The sequence below is a fragment of the Zerene cesonia genome, chromosome 18, assembly GCF_012273895.1.
Source record: "Zerene cesonia ecotype Mississippi chromosome 18, Zerene_cesonia_1.1, whole genome shotgun sequence".
NCBI classification, from domain to species: domain Eukaryota; kingdom Metazoa; phylum Arthropoda; class Insecta; order Lepidoptera; family Pieridae; genus Zerene; species Zerene cesonia.
The window spans coordinates 5,255,744-5,277,536 of NC_052119.1; the positions used below are offsets into that span (position 1 = coordinate 5,255,744).

The 21,793-nt window shown below is 31.9% G+C and overlaps 3 protein-coding genes and 1 non-coding gene across 5 annotated transcripts in view; 3 read left to right on the forward strand and 1 right to left on the reverse strand.

Annotated features, from left to right (window-relative positions):
• The window catches only part of LOC119833910, a 10,480-nt gene extending 3,921 nt beyond the window's left edge, over positions 1 to 6,559 (forward strand). The window contains exons 2-6 of one of the 2 annotated variants that reach the window (XM_038358132.1): positions 3,909 to 4,143; positions 4,874 to 4,998; positions 5,359 to 5,490; positions 5,808 to 5,837; positions 6,362 to 6,559. In XM_038358132.1, coding sequence (XP_038214060.1) covers positions 3,909 to 4,143; positions 4,874 to 4,998; positions 5,359 to 5,490; positions 5,808 to 5,837; positions 6,362 to 6,528 — 689 coding nt within the window. In that variant the 3' untranslated portion in view covers positions 6,529 to 6,559. The remainder of the gene's footprint in view (positions 1 to 3,908; positions 4,144 to 4,873; positions 4,999 to 5,358; positions 5,491 to 5,807; positions 5,838 to 6,361) is intronic. The other variant, XM_038358133.1, reaches the window with a different exon arrangement.
• Positions 4,643 to 4,714, forward strand: Trnaa-cgc. Its single transcript has one exon. It is a non-coding gene; the product is annotated as a tRNA-Ala (tRNA).
• Positions 6,553 to 7,910, reverse strand: LOC119833909 (replication factor C subunit 3). Its single transcript, XM_038358131.1, has one exon. It carries the CDS (start codon positions 7,762 to 7,764, stop codon positions 6,697 to 6,699), a length of 1,068 nt encoding a protein of 355 aa, XP_038214059.1. The 5' UTR covers positions 7,765 to 7,910; the 3' UTR covers positions 6,553 to 6,696.
• A 759-nt stretch (positions 7,911 to 8,669) lies between these two features.
• On the forward strand, positions 8,670 to 16,376 carry LOC119833975 (beta-secretase 1-like). The gene is made up of 9 exons (XM_038358236.1): positions 8,670 to 9,035; positions 9,589 to 9,708; positions 10,222 to 10,374; positions 10,556 to 10,730; positions 11,114 to 11,379; positions 11,871 to 11,945; positions 12,213 to 12,320; positions 13,526 to 13,660; positions 14,037 to 16,376. Exons 1-9 carry the CDS (start codon positions 8,904 to 8,906, stop codon positions 14,343 to 14,345), a joined length of 1,473 nt encoding a protein of 490 aa, XP_038214164.1. The 5' UTR covers positions 8,670 to 8,903; the 3' UTR covers positions 14,346 to 16,376.
• Positions 16,377 to 21,793: the final 5,417 nt, after the last annotated feature.

Genomic DNA, 21,793 nt, shown 5'->3' on the forward strand with positions numbered 1-21,793 from the left:
ACTAAATGAGCACTAAATTTTGAGATATAATTCGAGTGATTCTGCCGACTTGACCTTTCTAGCTTTACAGACGTACGTAAATTAATTTAGGCTTACAAAAAAAGGGTACAATCCGATTAACAGATTCGGAAATACACGCATTCCGATTATAAATACTATGAATTTTTAATTTATAATCCTAATATATAGGTAAGTACATAGATGAGGTACATAGACAAATGTAAAAGCAAAAGTTTTATAACAGTATACAAAAATATTGGAAATTTCGAAAATAAATTATGTCTGTAAATCAACTTCCTTACAATTCGTTTCCTTATAATTTTATTTTCGTTTAATTCCTCTTTATAATTCGGCAATAAAACGAAATAAGAATTTCGAGCAGCAATTTTTCTTCAATAATTCAATAATGCTGCGTAATATACTTTGATTAGCGTAGCGCACTTTTTTATCGGTTTTGTTACCTTCAAACAATCTCCCCTTGCCCAATATTCGGCGCTGCATAGACAAACAGAGAGAAAATAATATTTAATTTGAAAGAAAAGCTATAACCATTGACCAATAATTTGAAATGAAAATAGTAATCTTTTAATATAAATAGAAATCATATTCTTCAGCGTAAATCAATATTGCGAATATCATCTAGGTTTATGATTAAAATTTTGTATGCTTACCTTTACAAGATTACTCAACTTCCAATGTGAAAGGTCCCGTGTAAGACCTTTCGCCACTAATGTACCTATACCTAGTATATACTTTGGTCTGATGTATTCACAAAAGAGCCGTCATTTAGTTTACACATTACGAGAGATTGAAACGCAACTTGTCTTCGTATAAGTAGGTACCTGTAGAAGAAAATGAGGACAAATTATTATTTATAGGCGATATGACCTAATACTATTTACCAAATTGAATCAACTTCGATTCTGCCTTTAATACAGGTACATAATCAAAATGTCGCTTTTTTAACAAAAATGACTAATCTGTAGGGGATGTAACAAAGTAGACCTACATACTCTACAGATAAATTATATCTTCATTCCCCTGATAATATAATTATGATTATCACGTCACGCACAGATAACATAATACTATACCTAGTAGTCGTAGTGAGAAGTTAGCTGCTAGTCACTTATGTTTCTTGTAGTTAATTATTATTGCTCCCCGAATCCGTGTAATTATTATTATTTGCCCGAATTAACAAATAACATTGAAGTTTCACCTTAGATTTATTATTTTAAATATTACAAATACCTCAAACCAATTACGTAAAATGCCGAATGATAATGAAAGAAAATTTAAATAAAGTTAGCATATTGTAATTATACCATTTTAATAATTCGCATAAAGCATTACGATACTTTGAATTTTAAACAATTTTAAGTGAAATGCTGTAAACAAGAAGTTGATATTAAATACTACTAAGGAGTAAGGTCTCACCAGGCGCGATTACACCATGAAATATCATTTCACTAGAGCGAATTTGGGGGGATCATGTTCTGTTATTACGCTAGCACGAGCCTGCCTGTCGAGCACGTTTCGGCACGAATTGTACCAACTCGCACCGGGAAAGTGCAACACCCTCACAGGAGACCCGCATAAAATAGTAACATGATACTGTGTTTCGTACGGTGAGTGGGCGAGCCAGAGGCCCATTTCCTTTTCCTAAACCTTCCCAATCTATTCCTTCTTTCCCGTCGTTAATCCTTTAATTATCCCTTACCTACCCATAAAAGAGGGTAACGCATTCGACAGTGGTGATCGCTAACAATCAGACGAGCCACCAGCCTATAACATAAAAAAATTAATAAATATCAAAAATCACAAGGAAACAAGTCTGCTTAATAAGTGTATCTATTTATTTTTAATAATATAATCAAATAAATAACATAGAACTTGGTGTTGAATTAAAAATGTAACTGTGCTATGAATACCCACTATGTAAAATTTTATCAACAACCGGTTTCTAATTAATGTGACAAAGATAACACTGATCTAAATTCTCTCAAATTCAATCACAGCCAATTTATAAGAGACAAGTTATTTATTTATTTTCTATTAGTATTGACAGCTTTGTAACCGTAAATTAACCATGCCAATGACCCCATTAATCTTTGTTGTAGCATATAATTATTGAGATACAATCACGCTTACACGCCAATAGAATAACAATTACATATTTAGCTGGATTTTTGTTGAATCATAAACAATATACCTCTACTCACAGAAGGTACCTAGTGGACACTATTTAGGTACAATTAAGGTGTATAAGCTTCTCCTATTCGGTTATTTTATAACCTCAGAGGTAAGTCAAAGACGAAATACGTGATAGAGAGAAAGATATATTAGGCAGAATTATGGGTTGATATTTTAATGGTTAAGATTTACTAAATGCCCAGTTATGTAATCATTACTTAGCATGACAATGGTATATATTTTAATTGTATCGAACTAACTGCCCATTCCGGCTTGGCCCGGGGAATGGAAACAAAAATAAAGCCGATGTCACTCAGGAATAATGAACATTTTTGCTAATGACGGTGCTAATGCAGTTTCCTGTTTCGTAACTTATTTGGCACAAACAAAAATATTTCCCCTTCATATTATCTGTAATTAGGAAGGTAGCTTGTTATCCTTAGGCATTTTTGCCCGCAGCTTCGTCCGTATCAATAAATTTTCTTATTTCAAACGTTCAATCCCTGTTTTATCCCTTTGGGGGTAGAATTGATCAAAAACATTCCTTCTATCATCGGTATCGGCATCAACATCGGCAGTAGTTTGTGTTTAACGTTGATGGATGAGTCACTCAATCCTTTACATTTTGTATAGTAGGTACTAGCTGCACGCCCCAGCTCCGCCCGGGTAGTCATTTATCGTTATTTAAATAATATAAGTTTTCCTATATTTTAAGTTGATTTTAATCGAACTGCACATGGTGTGCAATTTTGATTAAAATCTGTTAAGGAGTGTAGAATTCCATCGCGAACAAATAAAGTAACACGTAATTTACATATATTAAGATATCCTAACTTTTAAGTTGGATCAATCTGCACATTTAATTATAATCGGTTGAGTAGTTTAGTCGGCTATCGCGGACAGTGTGACACATAATTTATACATGTAACAATTTAAAAAGCCTACTTAATAATTTCGAAAATACTTATTTTGCTTAATGTGGTAAAAGTAATTAAATTAAAATTAATTAACCTTGTCTTGTTAAATAAGTTATTATAGGTATCTAGATTTTTATTTATAAGTGATTAAATAAATGGAAAAACCTGTAATTTATAAATAAGATATAAGTATTTCCGGTCATAAGAAATCATTTTTCTCACGAAACTCGACTTAGAACAAAAATAGAATATTGCTTACGAAATTATATTTATTGATTTTTTTTATGTAATCGCGGCCATCTCAGCTGGTGATTCGCCTGATGGTAAACGATCACCACCTCCCATGAACATTTAACACTGTAAATGCGTTGCTTGTTCTTAAGGAGTAAAGATAAAGAATGGGACGACGACAGGAATAAAGGAATGGATGAAAAGGGTGAAGAAAAAGATATGTGCTTACAGCTTAACGCACTCACCGAACAAAATACAGTAGCATGCTACTATTCCACGCCGATCATTTGTGGGGGTGTAGTAGTTGCCCCGTTGCGAGCTGGCTCAATTTGTACTGAAGCGTATTCGACTCCCACACTCAAAACCCTTTGTTATATACCTACACGTAAATGTTGTTAATTAACCATTTCCCTTGCTTTATCTTCTAATTAAGATGTTCGTAAATTCCATGTCGCAGAGCTATTAAATAGAAAATTGATCAATAGCTTCGTGAAAATTATCTATGTTAATCTTCTTAATCAATATTTAAATAAGATCGCTGAGTAAATTCTTACATATATTTTACAGCTCCAACACAACCGCCTCTACCGTTCCCGCCATGTCGAGCGGACAATTTGCAATGCCTTCGCCGTGGTCTACGAACCTTTTTCTTCCTCATGGATTCGAGGCATTTGGGCATGACCCCCGTCGACCCGATGATTTTAAACAGCGTCACAGTGGCCGTGCCTTATGAGCAAATGTCATTTTTGTTACGAAAAGTCAATGTCACTGGTGCAAGGTGGACGAAACTTGAGGATCGGAAGTAGGTTACGTGTGTATGAATAAAAAAATAAGTTCTTTCTAGAATTTCAATGGAGTTTTAATCAAACTAGAATCTATATCACTCGATATGTACTTAATTAATGTAGTTGTGATTATGATATGGATAGACTTAACATTTACGAGTTCAATATTATAGAAAATATCACCATGATTCATGATCCAATTATAAAATCAGCTTCACCCGTGGTACGTTCTCTCTATAAGAACCCTACTTGTACCCCAACAAAAGCGTTTAAAAATTACTATCCTTGTTGGTCGACCCACTCTCAAGTTTTACTCTCAGCAACATATCTGCCGAATCATTTTTTTTTTTTCTAAATAGTTAATATCTATTAAGATATTAGTTTACAATATCTATTCATCATTATATTATGATGATGAAATGATTTATTGATTGATGTATGTAATGATTTTGCTTGTTTCTAAACTGTACAACTATACAACAAAATATAACTAATAATTTCAACACTTCTGATATCGGGGATGTAACTCAGTGGTAGAGTGTCTGCTTCGCATGCTGAAAGTCCTGGGTTCAAATCCCAGCATCTCCAAAGAAACAATATTCTTTTTTATTTTTGCTCAAAATTATATACAATATTCTTATAATTAATTTTAATCACGTTAACAAGATATTATTCGTTTATAACTAATCTTTTTTTTTGTACAATTCTTTTTTCTCATACAATTTAACTAATTTGCTGGCATTACAGGTTTAATTTGCAAAATGGAAAAAACGGTGTAATATTCAAAAGCGACTTACATGTAGTGGGTGAAATAACTATGATGCTATCAGGAAGATCGGATCCTTTTGTATCGTATCTTACAATGGAATTAAGTGAGTCGAGTTATTTAATCTTGATTTATGTTATGCACATAAAAGTTAAAATGGTTTATTGAATGTACTTATGAACTTCTATTGATATAGAGTGGAATCGTTAAAGCTTAATTTTCCTAACGTATTTGTTTAGGAACTTTACTATTTCCCCATTAGATAAAGGGTATCCCTATAAGGTCGGTTAACGTTTTGAAAGTATACGTTACTAGAAATTATAATTTCTGTTGCTTGTTTACCTGGGCCCATAACCGGTATAATTGTTTGGAATTATCTGTGAATGAAGGAAAATAGTCGCCCTGAATTACTATATCGTATTAAATATTTAACTTCATGTACAATTCCGTCTGATAATATTTTCAGATGATGTAGAAACAAATATTACTTATTCATGGTCCGGTCAGCGTGGTTACGACAACGAGGATTACATACTCATAGGCCAAGAGCGAATAGCCGTAAGAAACTCTAAGACGCCTTTGTTCTATTTGCAACCTAGTAAGGATATTTGTTTATAATAGTTTATTATTACTATTATTTCATAGGGTGAATATTGGTTCAATGCAGTCCAAAGATTCCTGTTTCCATCCGTATCTTTCCGTTATTACATGAATATCGTGCATAATTAATTACTCGTAATTTCATGACCCTTTTTTTTTCAATTCTGCAATTTTTTTTTCTATGTAACATAGACTTCATCTTTAAAATGGAATACAATATAATTGTACATATATTTCTTCATGCTTCCTTCATATTATAAACTTACTATTTCCTCTGTATATACTCATCAGCCTTACATCTTTCATTGCTTTCAGATTTTATCAATTCAGATAACGAAACTATAGGTAATGTATATTGTATACATATTTTACTCAAGTATTATTCACTATAGTCTAAGGCTATTTAATGAAATAAACACATCTTATTTATTGCTAGCTGCTTCCCGCAGTTTGACCCGTGTAAATTAAGATTTTCTTTAAATTCCAATGTTCCCATGGGAATGTAGATATAAAAAACAGCTTATGTTATATGACAAAAGTCTCGATAAAATCGGTCCAGCCGTTTCAGAGATTAACCAGCAGAAACAGACAGACAAAAATCACAATCCTCGGGCACTCTACGTAGTACATAGTTCCCAAGGTCATTCTTATTAGTCTTTATTAACATTTAAATTGAGAACACATCTACAACAATTTTTTTATAGTTATGATCATAAATCATTTTATTCATAGATCATACTTTATTTGCCTGCATCTGCACTCAAACAAACAAGAAATTATACTAAGAATCACTAATAGATTATACATGTGGCGACACAATGTCAAGGCAGACTATAATTTAAGAATTAACATATAATCTTGAATTTCAGGTGGAACTGAAGATGCATATATGATTGAAGAAGTATTAACAACAAAAAGCGCCATATTAGATTATTTATCTAATGAAGTTACCATAGCCTTAATGCATACAGTTGTAGATAATTTTAGATTATTTGCCAATCAAGTGCCAGTTAAGAACTTTTATTTATACAGTTAGTAATTTATAATAAAATATATTAAATACAAATGGACTTTTATTAAATGGTCAACTTATACAATCAAAAAACAATTTTGAGTACAGTACAACAATTTCTGAAAACCTGAAATAATCATTAATCACAGAAAAATATTTGTTTATATTCACTATGTACACCTTTTTCAAGTTCTAGAATGCATCACCCAGTGATTCTTCCATAAATTTCTTGTATATTGCCATAAACTTTGCGACAAATGCCTCCAGATGAAATATTGCCTTATTACCTAAACGCATCCTGTGTTCAAACATAGCAGCATGACTCGCAACTTGACATTTCATGGCCATATCACAATTTCTCACAAGTTCTTTCAATAGGCCTGAAAATATCATATCTGGTGGCACACCATGTATTATTAATTCATACAACTTTTGCCTTACTTCACCGAGTTTCTTAGGAGATTGTTCTGATAAAATCATAGAGGCGGTTTCTCTTATAAATTGTTGCCAATCTGGTTCTGGTACTTTTTGATTGGGGGTAAATGGATATTGTTGCACTTTACATGCCTCACACATTAATAAAGCACGCCTTAAATTACGATCTGCACATTTAGCGATTCGTAGTGCCAATTCTGGTGGTAAATTGAGCCCTTCCTTTTTACACACTGTATGAAGTACAGATGCAATTTCACTCTCTGTAGGTGCGGGGACTCTTATTGTTAAACAGCGGGATCTGATAGCTGGAATGACACGAGAAATTGAATTGGCTATGAGAACAAGCCGACAGGTCGCTACGTATTTCTCCATTGTACGACGTAGCGCATGTTGCGCGTCTTTTGTCAAGTCATCTACTTCATTTAAAATAACTACCTTAAATTCATGTTGTCCGGAAGAGTCTATCTGGTGTGTTTGTGCAACATTCTTAACAAGATCCATAATAACAACCCGATCATAAATTCCAACATCCGTTGGATTAACCTCGATGTGATAATTACTACTTACTGTCATGATTTCGATTTTTTTATTCGAAGGTGTTGTGAAATGCATTGTTTCTTGACGCAATCGTTCAACTCCTGAACCATATAATTCACGCAATAAGCACATGATTCTTGTTTTTTTGCCGGCTCCCGAGGGGCCGTAAACAAGCAGATGTGGGAAATCACTTTGCTGTACGAGACTTTTTAATCTGACTGCTTGGTCTTTATGATAATCCAACTTCATTAAATCTTTTGGTCGATGTTTGTCAACCCAAAGACTCATTTTGAAAATACTTTTTCAAACAATTAAAGGGACATTTATTTCTCTATGGGTTAAGAAGGAACGTTCAACTTTGATATGTTTTAGTTAATAGTTTCTTAAATTGACTTATTTAAGTTTCTGTGACTTTGACGCACACTGTGACGTTTTAACATTTCGCGCCAAAAAGCCTAATTTACACGCTTAAGTTCGTTTAAAACTTTCAGTCCTTCAAGTGTTTGCGTATTGGGTTTTAATAATAAGAAAAACAAACCTTTTTCTACACATATCAAATTATCACAAATGAATTAGTATTATACTCCTCTCCTATCTCTTATCTATCCTCCTCCTTTCAAGCAAGCATATTATCACCAAGATCGCCTCTACTTTTCATTAGGTAAACCGGTGTTTAAATGCCTGCTTGATCAATTATAAAAAAAAGCTACAAAATAGATGCCTAAATTTACAATTAAACATAGTATGTTGATAGGTACTAATAGAATTCTATTTTCATATTAATTATTACACAAATTCGCGTATAATAAAATTTAATCATTCAGTCAATATAAGCGTATAACAGACGACTCTACCAATTTGGCAAATTTTTTCTTAATGTTTTTATGAAGACAAAGAAGATTCTTAAGGTGATACCGACCGCTAGTAAAAACTAAAAATAAATTAATAATTTTAATTAGTTCGGGTGAAATGGTACTGTTAAAAACACAGGTAACATAATACTATATTTAATACAATGGTTTATACCTATTATATGCTTTTATAATTCTTATTGTTAAAAACTATCAGTTCTTTATTAAACTTTATCATGACTATGACCACAAGTATTCATTTTAGAACGTACACGTCAATGAGCTTATATTTTATTTTAGCAACATGAATGTCCCAATGTCAAAATTGTCAATGTCATTCACGAAGTACAAGCGTTTCTGCAAAGCGCAAATTGCAAATTGCAAACTGGACATACTCGTGTTTATGTACAATTCATCTGTTTGTACTGTATATATCGTATAAATAAAAAATAGTAAAAAATATGGGAAGCACACGTCCTTTATCTTAACATTAATTGTGTTAATGATTTGTTATAGATATTTCATTTGATTTATTCGCCTTATTTCTATAAATATTTATACAGATATTTACTGAAAATGATATTTTTTTATTTCGTCTTGCAAATTTTGCTGCTTAAACGATATATATACTGTGAAGAATTTAATTTGTTCGGAGATGCAGGACAAGCATACGCATTAGAAGTTAATATTGGACATCCACCACAGAAGGTATTTGATATAACTATATATCTATATTGACTATAAAAATGTATAGCTATTGTAAAGTTTACTTACCCGTCAGACTTGAATATTGATTTTTTTCTTAGGTTTCTGTGCAGGAAACACTTGTGAAATTTGATAACATTGTTTGCTGATGTGTGAAACCTATTGGCATTAGGTACCACATAGCATAGGTGTTCATTCAGTTGAATGCACATGTTACGTTTTATTTGGTTGACTTTAAAACAATATTTGGATGAAAGTTAATAGCATTGCTTTTTTGACTTTTTAAATTATGAATTTCTTGTACTACATAATTTATAGTATTTTTTAACAAAAAATAATAAGTATTGTAATTTATAAATATCTGGAATTGAAATGTAAGGCCTGTTTTTTATTAATGAAGTATGTATTAAATAAAGTTTTTTTATGAAATATTAAAAAAAAAAGCATTGTAACCTCTTAAATGATAACCACATAAAGTAAAATAACAAATAACACATAACACAACAAATAACACTACATATAGTGTTCATGGAATAATGTATATTTTAAATTTCAGTTACATGTTTTAGTGGACACAGGAAGTACAACCTTAGCTATAGCATCATATGCAAGGAAAGACAGTGGAATTTATTTTCATCAAGAAAATTCCACCACCTTATATAATAGTGGTAAAGAGGTATGTTTTGAATAGCAGTTTTTACTAAAACTTACTATTATTATAAATACAACAGTATGTTTGTTAGTATGTCCATCTTTCATATTGCAACATAGCATTTAATGGTACAGTTTTTGTGTCTGAAGAAAGTTGGCATGCTAGGATATTTTTTTCGCCGAAGCCACAGGGCCACAAGTAGTCTGTTAAAAGTACAATTTTCTGGTGTGCAATCTGTAATAACCTGCAATAATTTATATTTACAGAATACTTCATATAGTTTTCTTACCTCATCAAAAATATATTCTTGTGGTATGAGTGAGTTAATTTCACATTTCCTTGTTTTTGAAATTGTTTCTTGTTTTAGCCTTTTACCCATAAAGTAACACAAGCTGAACACTATAAATAGAGTTCTTGATCTCTGTTGGTTAAAATTCTAAGGAGAAGCACCCTGTTAGCTATTGTACAATTGCTTGTTTATGTAATTAAAAATATTTATTTTGATTTATTGTAAACTGGTACAAAATGATATTTCAGGTGCAAGCCAAGTATTCTCAAGGAACATGGAGCGGCAACCTTGCCTCTGACTTTGTGCAGTTCCCAACTCTGCCAATGGTGCCAGAAGTGAGAAGTGATATTGCTCTTATAACGAAGAGTTACAAATTTTTCATGAATGGATCTGGTTGGCAGGTGGGATTTTATATTTAACTAATTATAAGGGAATTTTAACTTAACCGATTCAATTTCTAATCAAATATTTCATGAGGAACATGGGTTACATTTATTTAACGCCGATACAGACAAAATTAGAGTTTACAACTGTTAGGTATATGCACATTTAAAAAAAAAAATATCAAATATGATGTTTCAGGGCCTCCTAGGACTTGCATATCTTCCTGTTGCAGCGTGGGGTGAGAATGTGGTTGTTGGTTCATGGTTGGATTTTGTAGAAAGGCATGTTAAGAAACCAATGTCATTTGAATTGAAACTTTGTGGCACACACAGCCCAGAGAATGCCACTCATTATGGGAATTTGCAGATGTTTGGTAAGTTAATTAAAAAATTTGATGTAATAGTGTTATTCCTTCTCTTGTATTCATATAATATCATATAACACCTCTTTACATCCTGTTATCAATTAATCATTATCCAATTGTCCCAACTATATATACATTGATCTAAAAATTCATTTTCTGATAAAGGCTGGTGATAATCAATCATAGGTTTGTTTTAGTATTGCTAGAGAGAATCTTAGATAGAAGCTATATCAGAACCCAAACCCCCACAAAGATTTTTATATCATTCCATGAAAAACCTGCAACTTTAACAAGTAAAAACTATACTGATTTTATCAACCGAAAATCATGTTTTCTTTAATCCGGGCAAGCTTTTAGTTAAAAGTATAATAAAAATTTAAAATTCCTTCCAGATGACAAGAACTCGAGTGCAATAAGCAATGAATTTATCTTTCGAACTCCAATTCTACGAAAGAGGTGGTATGAAGTGGGTGTGTTATCTGTGCATCTTATAAATTCTACATTTAAAAACAATGTGGCCAATAATATTGCTACAGAAGATTCTAATAAGACTAATGGTGGTATAGATCAAGATATTTGCCGGGAACTAAATATTGAAAAGGGTATTGTTGATAGTGGAACTACAAGTATTAGATTGCCAGATGCAATATTTAGACAGGTAATTGTATTTTCTTATATGTATATATACCTATTCTAAAGATTATAATTATGTGATTTAACTCATGAACTAGGCACTCAATTGATTTTGAAAATTCGTTTACGTTTTTAATTAGAAAACTTTTAAAGAAAAATAATATTCAGTCAAATTGAGAAACCTCCCGTCGTTTTTGTGAATGTAGGTGGACAAAAGTTGAGCTGTGCACTTTTATGTGTCTAACATGTGGATTGTATTATTTCATTCTAGCTTTTGCCCGCGGCTTCGCACGCGTTAAATAGTTGTTTAATATATGCTGATATACATATAAAGTTTTCCTCTTGAATCACTATCTTTTAAAAAATAAACCCCATCAAAATCCGTTGCATAGTTTTAAAGAATAATGCATACACAGAGACATAGGGACAGAAAGAGAAAGTGACTTGGTTTTTTTCTGTAGTATGTAGTGAAGAAAACATGTATTTTAATTTCTTAAAACACAAATCCTGTTTCAGATTGTAAGTGAGCTAAGCAATTCAGTACAGACGTCTAACATGCTTATATTGGATGAATTCTGGTATCATGGAGAGGTAAATATAGTATTTTGATAACATTTTTTTCTACCCACTATAAATAAAAAATTCTTATAAAATCTGTGATATGCCTGGAAATTCTGCACTACGGTGGTTTTTGAATTAATTGGTGTTGTGAATTTGTTCTGTGGTTGCGATTGTCTAAATACAAAATAATGGTCAACATTTTTCAGGATCCAATCTTATGTGTGATATATTAGATTAAATTAGCACTGACTGAATTAAAAAATTATCGACTACTCACAGATGAACTAAACTTTACAGGCTGCTTGCTGGCCTGAACCCCAAGAGTGGAATCTACCTTCGCTGGCCATCGATCTTCTCAGTACCGAGGCTGATAATCAGTATTTCACATTGGAAATACCAGCGCAAGTAAGTATGGTTATAAACTCATGTTGCATTGTTTTTATGTTTATAGGTTACTAGCTGCGCCCCACGGTTTCACCCGCGTAAGTCCGTATCCCGTAGGAGTATCGGGATAAAAAGTTACCTATATATTATTCCAGTTGTCCAGCTCTCTACGTACCAAATTTTAGTGCAATCGGTTCAGTAGTTTTTGCATGAAAGAGCAACAAACACACACACATCCTTACAAACTTTCGCATTTATAATATTAGTAGGAAGTAGGATAGATGACTATTACAAATATTATACACATGACATTATCATCATAGATGCTTTACATATTACACATGAAACATCAAACATTGCACACAATTAGTTGAATGGCTTCGTTTACTGACACCTTTTTTTGGCTGAATTTATATCAATTTATGTGATACTTCTTGTATTTTAGAAAATGTATGTATATTTTTTATTAATGTATATAAATAAAAATTAAAAAAAAGAACTGCTCTATCACCGCTTCTATGAAATTTTTTGTATATTATAGCAGGTATAACAGGCATAACAGGTAGCAGGACTGTGTCTAGGTCTAACTTGAACGTATACTGAGGTTCTCGAACGTAGCTAGAAATCGGGACGTAAGTCAAGGGTTCGAGACCAGGCGAGCGTGCAGAAAATAAATAAATTGATTTTTAAATTTATCTACACATGTGGATAATATCACCACTGCTCGAAACGGTGAAGGAAAACATCGTAAGGAAACCGGCATGTCCGAGAATCAAAAGTTCGACGACATGTGACATCTGCCAACAATTATGGTCTGATAGGAGGCCTGTGTCCCAGCAGTTGGAACATGTATGGGCTGATGATGATACTTCACTACATAGTATAAAACAAAGTCTCTTTCTCTGTCCCTATGTGTGCTTAAATCTTTAAAACTGCGCAACGGCTTTTGATGAGGTTTTTATTATAAATAGAATAATTCAAGTGGAAGTTTTATATGTATAATAACATTCATTAAACTACTCCGAATTGAACGCGTGCGAAGCCGCGGGCAAAGCTAGTTACTTATAATAACGTGTAATTATTTGGAAGTTCCTCTTAAAAGAGAGCATCGGGAGATTTGAGACGTTATAAATCTTTAATTTCAAAATGTATATACTCGCGTGAAACCAAACACAATTAAACCCTGTAGTTATATTATTTATAATCAATCAATTATTCATTTACAGAACTTCATGCGAGTTGTGACAGCGCGTAACAACAGCGCTGAAAGTGGCACAGTGTCTGAGTTTTGTTATAAATTGGGTTTGGAGGCTGGTGGCAAAGAGACTGTGCTGGGATATACTGCTATGGAGGGATTGCAGGTTCGTAATACTAATTTTGTGTACATTCTTATGTCTTTATAGTCTTTTGTGCTTATATTTCAAACGTTTTGCTTATGAGTGACTTATAATAAATAATAGAAGGGAGAAGAATATGAAAAGTAAATCTTTAGCAGTGTATTATACGAAAATCGCGATATAAATTTGTATGTGTCTATTTAATTGTCTGGTGTTATTTTATTGCAAAGATTCTGTTAAGAAAGTCAAGGAATAGGGTTGATCATTTCAATTTTGTTTCATTAAATTAACTATATAAAATTTTAGGTTAATTATTTCATTCACAACAATGAGAAAAGCAAATCAAATTTTACTTCCACATGCCAAATCACACAGGAAATTAAACCTTCATATTTTCCAGGTATTGTTCAACCGATCAGCCAGCTGGATCGGCTGGAAGCCATCAGACTGTGGGCCAAACGCTCGCGTAACCGGTCTATACAATACGACGAAATCGCTCCTCTACTTGTGTCAACTAACACAGCCGATGCCAGATGTAAATGTATCGATAAAGGCGGCTCAATGGACGCTCTGTGCTTTCTCCATAATAGCAGCCGCCGTGCTGATATATTTATTAGCGCCGTGCATTAAAATGTTCTTTGTCCGACCGTTGCCGAGATCTCAACAGATTTCTCTGTCCCAAGCGGCGCTGGTTGAACAAGAGACGTAGGAAAATAGGGTTGCCACATAAAAAAAACACTTTTTTGTTTCCCTTATTTAAGTGATAAAATAATCATATAAGGAGAATGTGTCATAAAAACGACCATAATCTTTTTTAGGTCTCTGTAATTTTTTTATTAACCGATTTCACAAAAAGCAGGATTGAAGGTTATCATATAGACTGTATTTTTTCGAGTTTGTTACCTCATCACTTTTTAATAGGTGAACCGATTTCTATGATTTTATTTTGCCTACCATGTTTCATTGAAATTTGGTCTAGTTCCCACAATTTGAAGACAGTTTAGTTTTATGAAAAAAAAAAATAATTGTTTAACCAGTGAAATGTAATTTATAAATCAATCTATAGTAACTCCCGTTTATCAACATTAGCCAAAAATTAATATCGAATATATATTTGTTTAGGGTAAGCTTTGTGTTTTTGGATTGTCTTGCATTTAAATAGTGTGTCTAGTATTTAATGTTTTTATGTGTGATAATTGTTTGAAAGTGCTTTAAATTATTCTAAATTAAAACGTTTGGTAGCTCCTAAATCGTGACGTCTGTTTGTCAAATGATGTTGCTGTTGAAATTTTATCGTTTAATATTATCCATCATAAAAATTATGATAACAATAATACATTATGATAGACATAGTCTTGATTTGAATTCTTTGAGCTGTCCGTATGACATAAGTAAGATTTGATAGCGTGTAAGTGTGGAGTGAAGTATGAATTTAATGAAACTTAATGAATTTAGTGTGATAGATATTTTGTGATAACTTTTAACGTTTCTCTTTATATGGCACTAGAATATTACCTATGTAATATAAGTAGGTTTCCTAGACTCCAGTTATGTAGTGCATTTTATTTTTCAGTATTATAATCTCGATTCGGTATTTATATGTATTAATAATTTCTCTATTTTTTGTGGTTTGTTAGAAACATATGGTTTTTTATTTTATTATTTTTCATGATTAAGAATAAAAAGTTTAATATTAATTCGCAATGGTATCGCAATAGTATTTTATATATAATATAACCTCGAAAAAATATTGTCGATTCGAATGTTTCATATAATATACAATGTTATGTTAAATCAGTGCATGCGAACTAGTCGGTTTTTTTTAACATTTATGTGCTTAATTTTGGTATAAGTTTATGTATTTATATATCTTTAAATCGAATTGTTCCTTTTATAATAATTTTTCTAATCGATTGTCTGGTATTAGTTAGGTTAATTGTATGTTGATTTTGATATGAATATTACATGTGATTGAATTTTTATAATCTCATTTCTGTATACTCATTTAATGTAATGTACTGGGTTTTTATTTCTGGTAGCCTTAAAATAATATTTGTTTTTAAGTCTTCTTATAGAATTTAAATAAACATAAATCACACTGACGACTACGCTGTAAATGTCGAAAAATGCGACATCATTTGTTGCACTGGGCAGCTATATCTGAATTGTGAGGTGAAATAACTATGTGTTTATTATTAATTATATCAATTATGTTTTCGTATATGTTTAACGAATTACGTATATATTAAGTACATAAAAATAAAATTAAATATTGTCCAACAGTGAAACAAAGTCACTAGGTAGTAATTAGATAAATCGAATTCTCAAATACATATTAGCCAATTCTATTCGTACGTAATTAACAATTAAAACATTTTAATTAGTCTATATTCATATCTATTGCATCCGTCACATAAAAATCAGTACAACTAGCCACTCGTCCCGGCTCTGCTCGGGTTGAAACAAAATAAAATATAGCTTACGTCACTCACACATAACATGGCATTCTGTTGGTAAAATATTGAAATTACTTCAGTAAATCGGAGATATTCCCATACAACGTCACTGATTCTTACCTCTTTATGATATCATAGTGTAGGTTAGATGTAATATTAGATATGTTGTCCCCATACCTTGATAACTGAATAATTTGTCACGAAATACAATTACGCTGTGTATCGAATGATATTTGAATGAAACAAATCTTTATATTTCGTGTGTAAATATAGTTGAAAAAAAACTAAGAAACTTGAATGATAGATTCAACTAAATTGTCTCATTTGTTGTAGTACAGAGTATACCTACGTAATGAAATTACAATACAATCCTAGCGATCCTTATCACAATTATATAAAGTCATGAAGTTATGGTATTATCATCGACACGTGTTTAATAAAAATTAAATCTGTCCATTTAAAGTAGGTCAAAATCGAGTCTAATGGAATCGATTACATACAAACACACATGTGAAGTTAATAAAACGGTGTTAACATGAAATATATTAAAACTAGACGCTCGCCCCGGCTCCACCCGGGTATAAAGATTCCTGTTTTATTCCAAGGGAGCAATTAAATGGAATACAAAATATCATATCACCCAAGTCAGCTCATACTCTGTCTGTGTACCAAATGTCATCAAAATCCGTTCATTATTTACAGCGTGATTGACGGACAAATATCCAAACAAACTTTTACATTTATAATATTAGTGTGATATCAAAAAATAAACAACGCTTAACGTTAGGTTTGGGTTTAGGCTATAACGTTAATTATATTAATCCGATTTAGTCGTATGCCATGAAGAAATGGTGTTAGTGTGTTTCACATATGAAATAAATGAGTTAAGACATATTAAAGCGGCCTTGTAGCATTAGTGTTAGAAGAAATCATTTAGGTTTCAAGTGTGACAAAATTAAATACCTAAGCAATGTTTGGTCGTGTACAGTAGGTTAATGAGGATTGGGCATTAAAAATCACTCTTTGAGGGTAAAAATTGTAGATAAGTCTTAGTTTTCGGTGATGTTTATAAATTAAATCTCTAGATTTTTTATGAATCTTTGCGGTCGAGAAAAATTGTATATATATTTTCATTGGTGTAATAAGATGCATTGATATTTTTAAATTTCTCATGTTTTTTCTAAGAATCCGTAGGTTATGTATTTTATCGAAAAAGAAATTGCAAAAAAATCTCTTAACAAAATGACATTTATAGCCAGTGGTTCTGAAGTGACAACCTCTATATACATGGCAAATATTTTACAATACCGTTGATTTGTAAACATTATATCAAGGGCCGGTTTGAAACCATCCTGATATGATCCGATTAGCTTATCTGTTAGTTAAAATGTCATAACACGTTAGGAAATTTAGTGTGTGAAGTGTAAATTAGGCTATCGGGGATATAATGAGCAAGCGGTGAAAACGTAATCTTTTTCAAATATAATATTATTTTAATAAATAGTTTGAATTATTACCATATACACACAATAAGTTTAATCACTACCATTCAAGTGTTATATAGAATTTGAATATATATATATATATATATGTGTTATTATATAATATGAATATTATCAGGTTTCTTAATAAGATTATTCTTTGCAAAATAATAAAAAAAAACTCACGAAATCATTATTCTGTCCTTGCTTTTTCTATTTTTTTTAGTATGTGAGAATTTTGGAAGACGGAAGGAAGGTTTCTTTTTATAAATTAAGTAGGTACTTGCCGCTCCGAATGAGAATAAACGAGATTAATGAATTTTTGCAAATTATATTTTTGTTTCAAAAAAATGAATTCATTTCGCAATATTTTTAAAATCTATATTTAAAGTCGAACTTTAAGGTGTGTCGAAGGCAAAATAAAAAACCTTGGTATATGGGATTGTAAATACATAGTCGTTTAATAAAGTGTGCTGTTTGCTACAATTTACGATTGAAACGAGAAAATACATCTCTTATTTCTCTTGCTATATATAAAACAATAGAACATTTTACTATCCGTAGTGTTGTGATGAATTATGAAATCAATCGAAAAGAAATCCCTCCAACAATGTTTAAAATCTTTGTTGAAAAACGAATATAATATTGAATATAAAAATTCTAGAAGTTTAAATACCTACAGAAACAATTCATTAAAATTTCTCGTTTTAATCATTTCCTGTGTGCATTTTAAAGTGATTATATACCATTTTTATTACGACGCCGCTATAACGTCTTAACGAATATAGTTAATTCTGTAAGTACTGTTGCACGAAACATTATTGCATAATGCGTATAATAATATAGATAACAGTGCAGAAACTAGACGTACGGTTCCTGAGTATAAATCAGAAACCGTCTTATAAATGAATGCACTGGTTCGTGTGTTTTTACCCAACTCTAAGCGAACCAAAGGGTCTTATCTTAATTTAGAATCCCTTGGATACGCCCCATGGCATAGCTGTGTGAATATTAAGTGTCACATTCGGTTTTTTTGTTAAAATGACACTGAGATATCGTAATATTTATTGTAATTTCGAAAGGTTTTGAAAATTGATTAAAATAAAATTAAATAGGATTATCTGTCTTTTCAATTATTAAGAAGTTTAGAGATCCAGGGCTTTTTTTTCGAGTCTCTCACTGGGTGCTGCACGGGTGCGTAATAACCAGTTTCTGCACTGATGATAATTTATGAGATTAAATTTTTAGAATTGTTGATTGAAGATCTTGAAGAAGTATATAATATTATACGTGGTACTTAATTTTCCGCTAATTGTTTGCTGTGTTGGTTTTTGTGTTTATATTAAGATCATTAGAATGACCAATTAAGGCAGAAGGGTTATCGATATTTACCTTTTTATCTCATAAAACCTTATATTTACAATAAATAATTGTCAAATAATTTTTGTTGTTTTATTGCGCTTCTTTTTGTCGTCGTTTGCCCTTAAATGGAATATTTTTTTCCATTGTTGCAATATTTTTTATTGGTACTGCGTCTACTCATCCTTTCTTGATCCTACTAATATTATTAATGCGAAAGTTTGTAAGGATGTGTGTGTTTGTTGCTCTTTCATGCAAAAACTACTGAACCAATTGCAATAAAATTTGGTACGTAGACAGCTGGACAACTGGAATAACATATAGGCAAATTTTTATCCCGATACTCCTACGGGATACGGATTTACGTGGGTGAAACCGCGGAGCGCAGCTAGCATCATTATAAATGCGAACGTAAGTTCATCATTCGCAGTGATTTTATAATATGATATAGAAACTAGAGAGTGATACAGCCTATATTCGCGGTGAAACATCTCATTTCGAAGCCGCGAAAAAGCGATAAATAGTATAACTTACATCCTTCCTCGATATATGGACTGTTCAACACAAAAAATCACACAAATAGCTCCTATGTACTCCTATAACTCAAATTAATTTATCAGCAAAATTAAGTATAAGTTTACAGCTGCAAAAAATTGTCCTCTTAGTTTGTTATAGTCCTTATTGACTTTTTATGTTTGAGTGGGCAAGCTTGCTGGCTATAAAATATTTGTACCTTATTGTGGTTAACTAGAGCTTTAAAAAGTTATGAAATAAGCTTATTAGTCATGAGTTATAAATATTAGTTATATACTATAAAAAGAAACTAAAGCAGTAGATAGTTGAGATTTTTTTTTCTTGATAAGCATAAGCCTTTCGAACAGTACAGTTTTTTAAAAGGAGGTATTTTTTATTGATTACAAATAAGACAAGGTATTTACATATGTGTATGTAGTGTGTGTAGTGAAAAAATAAACAAGTAGATAGTTTAATTACCTACTTGCTTATTTCTTCAGTTGGAGCTGATATCTATACCAATAGGGAAATAATTAGTTAAGACTTCAGACTGAACAATAAAAGAAAGATTGTCGGATACGCGGCTTCTGATGATTAAGCTAAAGAGCAAAGTGCCAGCTGTCAATTTATTGTAATATTTGTTGTTATAGCGTTAAAAGAAATACATCTATCTACATCTGAAAATTTAAACTATCTATCTGTTTCAGTTCATGAATACCTTCAGCCTGGTTAATGACGGCCGAACAGACAGACAGACAGACGTACAGCAAAATCTTAGTGAGAGGTTCCCATTTTTCGTAAAGGAGCTTTTACCAACTGTAAAAGTACCTAAATTGAATGAATTCACGATCGATATTTTACCTAGTAATTACTACTTCGAACACTTATTTGCATTCACAGATTTTTTGTAAACGTGTTCTTTTTTCAATCATAAAATATTTTTTGCATTCCATGCAACAATAATATCAAGGTATATAATATCCTTTTAAGAGTAACGACCTTACCAAAAAAAACAAAAACAAAAAAGAATAAATAAGTCTCCACACTCGATAGTCAATGAGAAAAAAATACTAAAATCAAGCATCCAACAATAAACACTACCTTTAAACAATGTGATCTGTAAAGATTGTCTCAGCATGCAAGCACATGCTCAGAGAAAGATTCTTAAATCGGAATTTATTGGTATTAGGCGCTGATAAATCTCTTACACCTAGCGACAAAGTCCCGGAGCAACGATTAAATGATCCCATCGTTCACGCTATTTATGGCAATTTGCATAGAAATGAGTTCGGATAAAAGTTACAATTCGAAACTGAAATGAAATTCCGATTCCGAGATCGAGTATAATTGCTTAGTTGGAAAAATTACATTGCATGATGTGTTAGATAGATTTCATTTATTCTTCTTTTTTTTATTCAACTCTGTATACTTCCCGAGCGGATTTCTAGTCATTTTACAGTTTAGATGTTGGTTACAAGAAGAAGTCGTGGATAGCAACTTGTTTAATGCCACATACCGGCATATCTACATTGTTGGTTAATACAAAATATCGTATTATATTTTTTTTATTGAAGCGACTAAAATTCAAGTTTATATGATCTACATTAATTCATTAACTTGACTTTATTATTAGTTCATATAAAGAAAGTAATAAGACTGAATTGACATTTAAAAATACCAATAAATTAATGATTATAACATTATGAAACAGGCTCATACACGATGTTCGCTTCTGGTAGGAAAATGTACAAAAATCGTTTATTAACTTACTTAAAATATATTATAATTAAGCCAGAACGGGACTTCACTTAACTATGGCAATAATTTAATGCAAATTACGGTATAAGAGCTTATGTTATGGCACACTACTGGACACAATTAGAATATACCGAATAAAGCCGCGGAGGTAAAGTTAGTAAATTGTAAAATCTTAATAAATTTCGAGAATTAAATCCATCGAGCTTTCCAATTAAGGATTAGTATCTTCATGTAGGCATAGATAGCATAATACTATACTAGTTGTAGGTAACTTCATACATCGTCTGCGAGGCGAGACACCCGCAGGATTGCGGTATAGTTCCCGCAGTTCCGTCTGAAGCAGCGTGTCGGTAAATGGCGGGATTTTAAAAAATCTAATCAAATAAATAGTATAGGAGTGGAGCATACCTACTTCGGCACGAATTGGGTCAGCTCGTACAAAAAAACCGGCGTAAAATAATTGCATATGTTTCCCACGGTGAGTGGGGGAGCCGGAGGGCCGTCTCCTTTTCCTCACTCTTCCCAGTCCTTCATCGGCGGTGGTTATCGCTTACAATCAGGCGAACCACGAGCTCAGTTGCCGGTTATGA

Bases quoted from the DNA above. Each gene is read 5' to 3' on its own strand.
- LOC119833975 (XM_038358236.1), top strand. From the start codon at position 8,904: ATGATATTTTTTTATTTCGTCTTGCAAATTTTGCTGCTTAAACGATAT. The intron at 10,375-10,555 runs GTGGGATTTTAT...ATGATGTTTCAG, and splicing joins TGAATGGATCTGGTTGGCAG to GGCCTCCTAGGACTTGCATA. The intron at 11,946-12,212 runs GTAAATATAGTA...TAAACTTTACAG, and splicing joins AATTCTGGTATCATGGAGAG to GCTGCTTGCTGGCCTGAACC.
- LOC119833909 (XM_038358131.1), bottom strand. From the start codon at position 7,764: ATGAGTCTTTGGGTTGACAAACATCGACCAAAAGATTTAATGAAGTTG.